An 11766-nucleotide genomic window follows, 5' to 3' on the forward strand; every position below is an offset into this window, starting at 1 on the left:
GAAATCAAAATAATCTGCCTCTGCTCTACCTTCCTTGATAGAAGAAAATTTAACTTTTGTTGAGTACATATATCTATCATCTTTAGTATTTGTAGAATATAATCTTTGGCTTCCAATTAAAAAAATTTGAAGCATACTAAACAACAGGATAAATATCAGGTGGCTTGAGAAGAAATAACAGAAACATGCTTACAGGTGTCTAGGAATTTTGTTATGATGATGGGATGTCCAATTCCCTGAATAAAACAAGTTTTTAAAAAAAACTGTTTAATTGCCCAAGGGCCTTCTTGATCAATACTTTTTATATTCTGCAAAATTTCTGCAGGGCTTTTTTCATATCTTTGTTCCTAAGAGTATATATCACAGGGTTAAGGAGAGGGGTCAAAACAGAATAAAAGAGAGTCACAACCTTCTGCATCCCAGCTTCATGCTCAGATGTTGGGCTCCCATACATGACTAGCACTGAGCCATAAAATAGTGAAACCACAGCCAGGTGAGATCCACAGGTGCTAAAAGCCTTTCTTTTCCCAGCTGCTGAAGGAACTTTCAGTACAGCTTTGAGGACCAGAGCATAAGAACCTATGATGAAGACAAAGGGAATCACAAGGGGCAGAGGACTTAAGGCAGAAAAGATAAGCTCTATCACAGGATCTTTTTTGCAAGTGAGGGCTAACAGAGGACCTGGGTCACATAGGAAATGGTCAATTATTCTGGATCCACAAAATGACATTCTAGAGATGATGATGATGGGAATCAAGAACCACAGGAAACCAAATGTCCAGCAGCCTAACACAAGATTAGTACAGCAGTGTTTGGTCATAATGGATGGGTAGCGTAAAGGCCTGCAGATAGCAAGATACCGATCTAATGCCATAATAGCCAAGAAAAAACATTCTGTGGAGCCCAAGGAAAAGAAGAGATAGAACTGGAGAAAGCATCCAGAGAAGGAGATGACCTTGGTGTCAGAAAGGAAGTTGGCCAACATGTTGGGGACAGTGGAGGTGACATACCAGATCTCCAGGAAGGAGAAGTTGGCCAGCAGGATGTACATGGGTGTGTGCAGTCTCTGATCCCAGTGCACAGCACAGATGATGGAAGCATTGCCCATGAGGGTGAGGAGGTAGACAGCAGAGAAGAGCACAAAGAGGAGGATCTGACCCTCCCTGGGGCAGGGGAAGCCCAGGAGGATGAAGCCGGCCATGGTGCTGGAGTTGCTGGGGGTGTGGAATTTTTTCATGTTTTTGTGAGCTGTGAAAATACAAGCAAGTTGATAGTACCAAGTTCAAAAGTATAGGCAACAACTGTGAAGACAATAAGATTCATTATGACACCCATTCTAGTTGACTATTGTCTTCTTTTGAAGTCCTGTGATGTCTCCAATGTTTTGGTTTTATTCTTTACTGTTTCGTTCAATTTTATTATAACTGATGACATAGGCAATTCTTTTAAAGATAGCAAGAGGCATTATGTTAATCATTGTTGATCACCTTGTATTTTGTTTTTACATTATGTATTATGTCCATCCTTTTGATTTGACTGACTCTGTTCTGTTATGTCACATTTGGTTTTACTCTCTTCAAAAAAGAGTAATAAGAACTGTGGGAGTAATAAAACCCAAAATGTGTAATTGTCATTGTACAAAAGAGAGAAAAAGAAAGTGCTCTAAAGGATATAACTGCATGTATATTTAAGTGTTTAACATAGATAACCATATTACTGAGTTTTGTTGGGTCATTGAACAGAACTGCTTGCAGTCTCACTGTTTGAAAGTCCACTTTATATGCTTTAATTTTGTAACTTGAACAACTATTTCTAAGATGACAATATGTAATCTATTAACCAGTGATTTCCTACTGTTTATTTTTTCTGAAATTCTGTATAACTTGTACCCTTTTTCTATTTTTTTTTCTTTTTCTCCTTAAATAAAATTTAAAAAAAATACAAGCAAGTGCTGAATGATAGAGTAAATGAGATGGGACCCAGATTTATATTTCAATCTTCTTGCAAAAAAAAACAACATAGATATCAACAGCATGTACATATAAAACAATTTAATATTATATATCTGTAATATATGTATTAACTTTTTTTCGGCTGAGACGCAATGTCTGCCATCCAATGCTAGAAAGAGGAAAGGTTTATTTTTGGTTCACAGTTTGTAAGGGTTTCAGCCCACTGTTCCTACACAAGGTGGCATGGCAGAGGGGAAATGCAGAGGAAAAACAGTTCATAGCAGGCAGAAGGAAATAAAGGCAACAAGAAGCCAGCAGAGACAATAGCAGCCCTCTCTAAGTCCCCTACAGTCTATCCAGGCTATCACACCTAAGTGGGGTACCCTTAATTCTAGCATAGCAGAATGAATCAATCTCAGCATCTTGATTATTCCTAATCCAGGCATCACATACTCTAGGTGGAGCCACCTTTGCAAAGCCCACCTATTATCACGTGAGGTTTTGGGGATATATATATATATATATATATATATATATATATATATATGTATATGTATATAGTCTCCCCCAAGCTGATTCTTCCATTCTTCCAAGTTAACATATATATATTCTATTTATATATTATTATTGTTTTATATATCATATATATGATATACTTCCATTTACTTTTTCACTATGAGTTTAATAAAACTATTGATGTGAATCCATAAATTCTGATCCATATTCTATTTAATTAAAGTAGAATAGAACTTTCAAACATGTTTACAATATGCTTCTTCAAGGATTCATATATATTTTTTCACAAAACAGAATTTTCCTTTTTAATAGAAATGAAGTCATTGCAGATCTGTGTGAAAGCATATATTGCCCCTCTATAGTCTGCTACACATGTCAAAGACATAGTGAATCTTAAAAAAAGGGCATCTAATTGTATTTTCCTTTGCACTCAAATTTACTAAGCCTCCCAACACATTTAGAACAAAATAAAACTTCCAAACACTGGATTTTGATTCCACTCATCTTAACATCTACAATATCATTTATCATTTTATTTAATCAAGTACACACACACACTCAAAACCCTCCCCCACAATTATATGAAGGGCATGTGCAAAATCTGCTACTGTAGAATCTGCAAATATAAAATAGGACTAGAGAATAGTCTAGTCAGAAAAGTAAGAGTACCATGGTGTGTATCACCGTATCATCCCTGGAGCTTCCCTGGAACTCCCAAAGGGGTAGTTACTTAGAACCACAGGTATTGGTCAGTATTTAGTAGAAAGGAGCCCTAATGGTATAATGCTTTACAACATGAGTTGGCCAAGATTGTTTTAGTACATAGTTTAGACTTGTGAGTAATATAATCTGTCAAAACTAAGCTTTGCTGTTGTGCAAAACCAGCCATTTACCATACTTAAATGAATGCATATGAGTATTGTTCCAATAAACTTAAGTCTGGTGACACTTCAATTTTACATGATGTATTATTAAATCAATTTTAAAATAAATTAAAATGCAAAATGCTTCTTTTTAGATGAGATAAAATTACTACAACCATGGAACTTAAAAACAATGCAGACCTAAATTCCAAAACTCCCACTTGCTGAGTGACACAACCAGTATGATACGGGTTAACAGAGAATGGCAATGGCTAGCACAAATTATGAATCTCAATAACAATATTTCCTTGGAATATCAAGTAATAAATCATCCACAAGTCTAGTGAGATATACAGAGACATGACATATATGTATATATGTATGTAAATAATTGATGATTATACTTGTACAATTTATTACAAAGTTCAGAATCACAATTTTTCAAGTGCTGATTTTTTTTGAGACATAGTCTCACTATGTTGCTCAGAGTGGCTTCAAACTTGTAATCACCTTGTCTTAGCTTCCCATGTAACTTGAACTACAGCCGTATACCAGGATTCTTGATTTGTATTTGCAAATGTATTCATCAGCACCAACTTAAGAAATTCAATTTATTAATCATTTTTTTGGTGGAGGTGAAGATGCAAACATTGTTCTGCCTAAAATGGACTTTGTCTCTTGATCTTCCTGCCTTGCTCTTGCAACAGCTGAGTTTACAGCTGCATGCTGTCATTCCTGGATAAATTATTGATTCTTATAGCTTTAAATTGGATATACTGAGACTGTTAATAAAATATAAAAACAATTCGTGTGTCTATAGAAAGGAAGGTGGCGGGCCAGATTTGGCTCATAGGCTGCCACTTGCTTGCTCCTCCTTTCTACCTTTATAGGGGAGAGCACACAAAACATTGGTGTGACTATGGAACAAGCTTCTAGTGCAGAAAGTAGCTTTGATAGGAAGGGCTGAGACTGCTAGAGGTGAGCAACTGGAATTAGCTTGAACTGCAGAAACTTCTGAGCTAGCTCACAGCTAAATTACAATAAGGAATTTCCAAAGGCATTGAGAATTGTCTGTGCACACTGCTCCCCACTGCAGAGTCATACACTATACACGCACTCAATGTATGAGTAAATGTGGTCTGCCACATAATATGTGAATAAAGAACACTGGTGTTTTGCAGTCTCCAGAAACAGTAAAACACTTCTAGGCATCAGGTCTTTGCTCTTTTTGCCTGTCAGTTTCACTTAAGTTTACCCAAATGCCCTGCAAGTTTGAGGAAGATAGTAGAAATCTCATAAATGTCTGCTAAAGAAATGTAGATAGAAACAGAACACAGAGATCACATATATAGATGTGATCATTTAAACTTTTAAAAACTCTGTGATATAAAACTTGAGGAACTAAAATACAAAACAAATGCTGTGACCGAGGCTCCACTGTTGGCACAGACTTGAGAGGAATTCCATGCAAAGAAGGCAAAGTGGAAGTGAATGCCAGAAGGAACAACATACTCCACCCCAGATGGGCTCCTCCCTGGCTATTGAGGCATTATGGTCCAAAGACTTTGCGTGCAAAAATGCAGCAGAAGGGATGAAAACTCTGCAGGTCAAGTATTTCTTTTTAATTTTTAAACCTTTTAAAGTTTCTTTTCTTTAAAGGGGAAGGAGCTGAATTATTTGATTTTTAATTGCTTTTGCTATAATTTATAATAAAAATATAATACAAGTATGCATGGTATCAGGACTTTGTTGATGGAAAGATGAAATTTTTTGGTTATAATTATCTCTTAGGTGAAAGCATAAATTGGATACTGATACCAGCCACCTCTTAAGGCAGTTCTCCAATTTAGAGATTCTGACAAAGCTGCCCTAGTAAACAAGAAGACATGGAAGTAATCCTCTTTGACATCATCATTTTATGCTTGAATTAACCAAACTGATGGGGAGTGAAGAAGCAGATATTTCTAGCAAGAGCTTATGGTTTCTCACCTTTTATTACTTGGCTTTCCTGTTCAGAGGCCAGCAGAGGGGTTCACCAACACACGATGAGTTAGGACTGCTCGAAGGCAGACAGAACTTCTGTATTGGCTGCAGAAGGGAGAATTAATCTGGGTAGAATGTTTCAAAGCTGTGCTATGTGTACAGGACGTTTGCTGTGATTAACATTTTGAACAATTTCCCCACATCCTTGCCCCCATTATACTTAGTAAAGCTGAGATAGACCCACTATACCTAAGCCAGATTCTATGCTGAAATATGTAAATTGGAAGAGTGTGGAGGCACACACTTATAACTCCAGTTACCTGGAAGGCTGAAGCACCATGAGTCTGAGACCAGCCTGGGCTTCATACTGAATTGAAGACTAGACTGAACTTCATATATAGACTTTGTATCAAAGAAAATATGTAAACTGAATGAAAAGAATTCATTATTTTAAGGTTTTAGTTTCAAGGCTGGTCCAAGAAGATAAAAATGATATGGAAATAATGGTTGTATTCTCAGCAGCATTTACAATTCCTTCATTTGACATGGATGGGAAAATTTCACATCTGTTTGCAAAGCCCTGTGAGTGAGGGACTTCCCCATTAATAAGAAGGGGTAGGGAATTAAGGTATAGGAGAAAAACAATGAATTCAGAATAAGAAACCTAGGGTTTGAATTATAAACCATGCTTCATTAACCATAGAAAGTTTATACATTCAGTTATGTAAACTATTTCTCAATTCCTCCACCTGTAAAATAGAGTAATATTTTCACCAATTTTTTTTTTTTTTTAGAACACTGAGCAAGATGGTGTATAGTAAGTACTTTGTTTAGGCTGACACACAGTAACACTTAAGAATTACTGGCTATAAACTAAAAGGATGAAGCAAAGTAAAAGGGAGTTTTTTTTTTAAAGAGGAGCATAATTTTTCTAGCTCTGATATGCTTCTTTTTTCCCCTGTAAGCATAATTTTCTCTCCCATTGTGTGCAAGAAATCCAAACCTAAATTACTCTGCCAGTTCTGGATTTTCCTGAAGAACAGGGCTGGTTTCTTCTTTATAAGCATGAAGGAGTGGAAGAGAAGAAATAGAGTGAAAGCGTTTCTGTGTTTGATGAAGGAAGTAAGCATTATATAAGCAGAGCCTACAGAGCGTGAGCTCTGGGGAGCAGTTTATCACCTCCAGGTGGCAGTGTGTTTCCAGTGGCAGGAAATTGCTGTGTGTTCGATCTTCCTTCCTCTGGTGCCTGTTTTCTCTGGAGATCCCTGTTGCTTTCTAACTGTTTCCCAGTAGAGCAGAACTATTATCTTTTCCATCCTAAGCTTCTCATTAGGGGCATGAGGTGTAATCAGTCTTCAACTCCACTCGGAGCATCTATTATGTGACGGTGAGAATGTCTACCAAAGAAACATAAGATACAATGCTTGCCATGCTGAACTGGCTGCTGAGCCTCTAGTGTGTGGCATCAGTTATGGGTCCTGGGGAAGAGTCAGAAGGAGGAAGTTGAAAGTATGATGAGGCCTCAGTTGTGTTGTGCAGCTGTGGTAGGAATGCTGTTCTTCCCAAAGGGACTTTTTCTTTCTTTCTTTCCTTTTTATATTATTAGTACATTTTAGATATACTTAAAAAGACCACATTCATTCATCATAAGGAGTTTGTATCTGCATGAGTATCTTGATTCTTTTTCCCCCCAAACTCCATCCCCTCTCTTCAATCTCTCTTGTCCTCTTCATTTACAAAAGCTGTTTCCATTTCTTGTCCCTTCTTTTCTTTTTCCTCCTCCTCTCTCTTGTTCCCCTTTTCATTTAAGCATTTTCTTCCCATTTCCCAGTATCCATTGTGCATTATGATCCTTGCTACTGTTTGTATCTAGATGCCCCTTCAAAGCAGTCATGGAGAGCAGGCTTTTCAGTTTGCTGTATCCAGAGTGTGTGGGGTTGGGATGAATGGTGTGTGATTAGTAATCAGTCTACTGATTGGTTTGCCGTAATTCTGGCTAAGATTAAGAGTGTAAGTGATAAAACACTCTAGGATGGGTAGCCTGCATACAATATAAAGCTAAGAGGTTTGTCCCTCTCTCCATGTTGCTTTTGCTATCTTGTGGGTACCATGAACTGCTCTCTGCTGTGATGGCCCTCTGCAGGCCACCTTGCCTTGGAGCCAGCTGATTATGGAGTGAAATCTCTACAAACTGTGAGCCAAATGAAAACTTTTCCTCCTTTAACTTTGCACATCATTTTGTCTCAGCAATAAGAAAAGCAAGTAAGAAGTATAGGGAATATCTAAACTCAAATAACTCACCATCCACTGCAGTCTGCAGCATTCACTGCTCTGTTCCACTGGTGTATTTCTCTGTGAGGGCCTCTGAAGTCTCCAGTTATTACTGTGTGCCTGCAGGTTTGTTGCCCCTCCCACGCAGTATGTCAGGGTTCAGGCAGCAAGCACCATTCACCACCTCCTTCTGATATTTGTTCTCTCTCTTCACATGGTTTCTTACTTCACATCCATGCTGGATTCCAGGGACCCATATCCCTCCTTCTCTCTCTCACTTTACTCTATCTCAGTGTATGGCCACCAAATCTCAGAAAGTCTGCTTCTCTGTTGCTCACCACTCTACCATACTCCCAGAAATCCTGGGTAGTTGATTTTTGAAGGCATCGTTGTCTTCTAGTTCTGAGATTTTGTCCTCACATTGGCCACTTGTGTTGCCCATTTTTTCAGTATAACTTTTAATCTCCTGGATTTCTGATTTATGCCTTTTCAAGGATTCTAATGTTTTGTCAAGCTTGTCATTCATGTGAAGTGTTTGTTTAGCTCATTTAGGTTTTTATTAATGTTTTCTGAAAGTTCCAGGATCATTTTGGTAAATACTTCCATTATCTAATTAGTTATATCTTCTGTAACCCTGCTGTGTATGGCATTGATCTGTTTCTTATCCTCCTTTGTTGTTTAAGTTATTGGGAGTGTGGCTTATGATATATTTCCCCTTGGCCCACTGGATTGGCTATTGATGAGCTGGATACTTTTGGGAGGCATTTTATTACCTTGTGTTCTCCTAATTCTATTATTTTTTGTTTGTTTGATTGATTTTTCTGTTATGGGGAGGTTTTTGGAAACTTACAGTGTAAAGACTATTGCTAATGGAGATACAGCTTTAGTTAGTTGTTTTCAGTGATGTACTTTAGGTGTGGCAAATGATAGACCTTTGACTCTGTCCCAATATCTGACCACCTTGGTTAATCTGGGAGAGAAGGACACAGTGTAATTGGTTCAACACTAAACTACCTGCGAGTATACCTTAGTATTTCTCAAGTCACCAAAGTAATCTGGGTGTTGGTTTACAGGGCAAGCCAATTAATAGCAACAATTATTTGAACCTCACAATATCAAGCAAATCAGCAACAGTAATATCATCTCAGGGAGATTGCATATTAACATAAATCAGAGCTAATGTTATACCACTCTTAACCCTAAAGGACAATACAGAATTGTAGTGTAAATATCATGTGTATTCAATTTATGTGTAGTTCATAATTTTCTTGTCAGATTCCACCTGGTTTCTAAAATCTATTTCTCCCTTTTTTTCATTAGCACGTTATTTTTTTAGCATCTGAATTTTGAATTTTGGAGAGGCTGAGTTATTGCTCATCACCTGAAATTGTTTTCTCTATAAATTTAATATGCATCTAACACAAACTAAAATACATAAGGAAAAGACTTGTGGAACTAAACTGAATTCAAGGAGTGGATTTTACCATATATAAAACTAGAAACTGTTTTAAAAGAATCTGATTAAGTATAATTCCATCTATCAAGGGTTTGAAACAGTCAAAATTAAACTAATTTTTGTAGATGAGAAAAAAACATACAAAGAAAAGAGGTATAATATGGACTGAATGGTTCTGCTGGAATTTATTTCCTGAACTTCCAATATGATGATATTTAGAGGTGATGCCTTTGAGAAGTATTTAGGCTTAGAACAGGTCATGAAGATTAGAAGTCCATAATAGATTAGAGTGCTTATATATTAAAAAAGAGGACTACTCTCTCCCTCCCCATCTTGTAAAAACAGAACAAGAAGGTGACAATTTGGAAGCCAAGAAGAGACTCCTCAATAGGGAAACCAAATCAGCTGGAACCTTGGTCCTGCACATCCCAGCATATAAAACTATGAGAAATATATTCCTCTTGTTTAATCCAGCCAGTCTAATGGTTTTGGTAATTGCAATGGTTTTGGTAATTGTCCTTGGCAAAATTCATAATGAAATAAATTGGCAATGGAATGGAATTGGAACACGGAGGATTTAAGGGGTGATTATGTTATGAATTTTCTATCCTCAAAGTGGACTCAATACCCTAATAAAAGGGTTTGGGAAGTGGACTTTTTCTGTTTATCTTTCTGTCTTGAACCATATAATGATTCAGTAATAGGTACTCACACGATGCTGGCACCTAATTTTGGACTTCCCAGGCTGCAGAACTGTGAGAAAATAAATTTCTGATCTTTGTAAAACACTCACAAGCATTCTTTTGCAGCAACTCAAAAAAGATTGAGGCACAGCCCAAGAAAATTTTTATAATAGTTGTGTGTTTGTGTGTGTGTGTGTGTGTGTGTGTGTGTGTGTGTGTGTGTGTGTGTGGTAAAGTATCATCAGAAAGGAAGCTAAGGTTAAACTGTAGGGGAAAAGGAAAAAAATACATTTTTTAAGTGTAAACTAGTGCATCCACTATGGTAATCAATATGGAGAGTCCTCAAAAATCTGAAAATAGAAATTCTATTTGACTCAGCTATTCTCCATCTATATATCTTTCCAAAAGAGTTAAAGACATCATATTACAGTATAAATGCATACTCTTGTTTATAGTAGCACTTTCATAATAGTTAAATCTTGGAAACTACCTAAATACCATGAACAGATGGATGAATAAAGAAAATATTATGCATACAATGGAGTGATGTAACTCTGTCAGAAAGATGAACTCTAGTTGTTTGTAGGAAACGAATGTACCTTGCAACTGCAGTGGTAAGTGAAGTAATTCAGACACACAGGCTTGAATATTGCATCATTTCTCTGATATAAGAAATCAAATTATGAGGAGCAAAATAAAAGAGGTAATAAAAAGTAGAAAGATCCTTCTCAAATGAGAATGATATCAAGAGATGGAGGGAGGAGAAGACAGAGGAAGGGCACGGAAAGGTGATGAAAAAGGAATTAAAATGTTTATGCACACATATCAACTCCACATAAGGAATGCAAACATTTTATACTGTAAATATTTAATTAATAAATAAATAGAAAGGAAACTAAGGGAAATCAATGCCCTGCTTCTTGTTTTCACTAGTGAACATTGCATGTTTGCTTTACAATTATTTTTTGTATTCATTATAATTTTACATATATCTTTTTTTATTTAAAGAGAAAAAAACAGAAAAAAAGGGTAGAAATAATACAGAATTTCAGAAAAACAAACCGTAAGAAATCACTAGTTGATAAGTTACATATGGTCATCTTAGAAATAGTTGTTCAAGTTACAAAATTAAAGCATACAAAGTGATATTCAAATAATGACGCTGCAAACAGTTCTGCTCAATGATACAACAAAAACTTAGTAATATGGTTATCAGTCCTACACACTTGTTTTTTATCTTAAAGAGGGTAAGATTAAACATGTCAAAACAGAACAAAACAGTTCATAAAGAAACAATTGAAAGAAACACAGATTTCAAAGCAAGTCCACTGGAGATCTTCACTGACTATCTTATTGTCTCTAGTTTTCCTCCACATAGTTGTCCCCATCTTTACACACACTGAATATATACTAAACATTATATAGAACTAATCAAATCAGTACAGGATGATGTAGGCTTTTTAGGTCTTCAAGGCCTGATTTTGGGGAAGTCAATACTGACTACCATAATGTCTCACTCTCTTTGAAGTAGCTGTCTTTGTCTTTACATATGCTGAAATTGAACGCAAGAGACTAGACTAATATCACTGAACATGAATAACAGTATTGCTAGATTTTATATCATAATGTTACAGAATTAGCACTGGGTTTCTTAGTGTCTCTTCCTCTTCAGAGTATCTGTTCATTACACCGTGTGTTATATAGTCTGTTCCCGTAAATAGTTTAGAAATTCTTCCCATGTGTGAATCTCTACATGTATATCGATCTTTTCTGTATTTTAGGGAAAAACAGATCAAAACAAGACAACAAAACAAATTCTTAGAACAACATAAAATGGAAAACACATATAAGATCATAATATTAGGTAATATACAGTAGTTACTATGCTTTCACTTGTTATTTTCGATAGAATTATCCACATCGTCAGGCACTACATAGTTAAGCATAGCATTACATAGCTATTTTAATAAAAACACATCTTTGGAGACATTGTAGGACTTGAAAGCAGTTAATAGAGACAACTAATCTGAAGATGACAAGAT

General features: G+C 36.3%; 1 protein-coding gene across 1 annotated transcript; it reads right to left on the reverse strand.

The window, feature by feature from the left end:
• Positions 1-301: 301 nt before the first annotated feature.
• On the reverse strand, positions 302-1249 carry LOC134473126 (olfactory receptor 11G2-like). The gene has a single exon (XM_063236633.1). It carries the CDS (start codon positions 1235-1237, stop codon positions 302-304), a length of 936 nt encoding a protein of 311 aa, XP_063092703.1. The 5' UTR covers positions 1238-1249.
• Between the last annotated feature and the right edge of the window lie 10517 nt (positions 1250-11766).

This window comes from Cavia porcellus, unplaced genomic scaffold (assembly GCF_034190915.1).
Source record: "Cavia porcellus strain 051 isolate PalLab524CR breed Dunkin Hartley unplaced genomic scaffold, mCavPor4.1 scaffold_26, whole genome shotgun sequence".
NCBI lineage: Eukaryota > Metazoa > Chordata > Mammalia > Rodentia > Caviidae > Cavia > Cavia porcellus.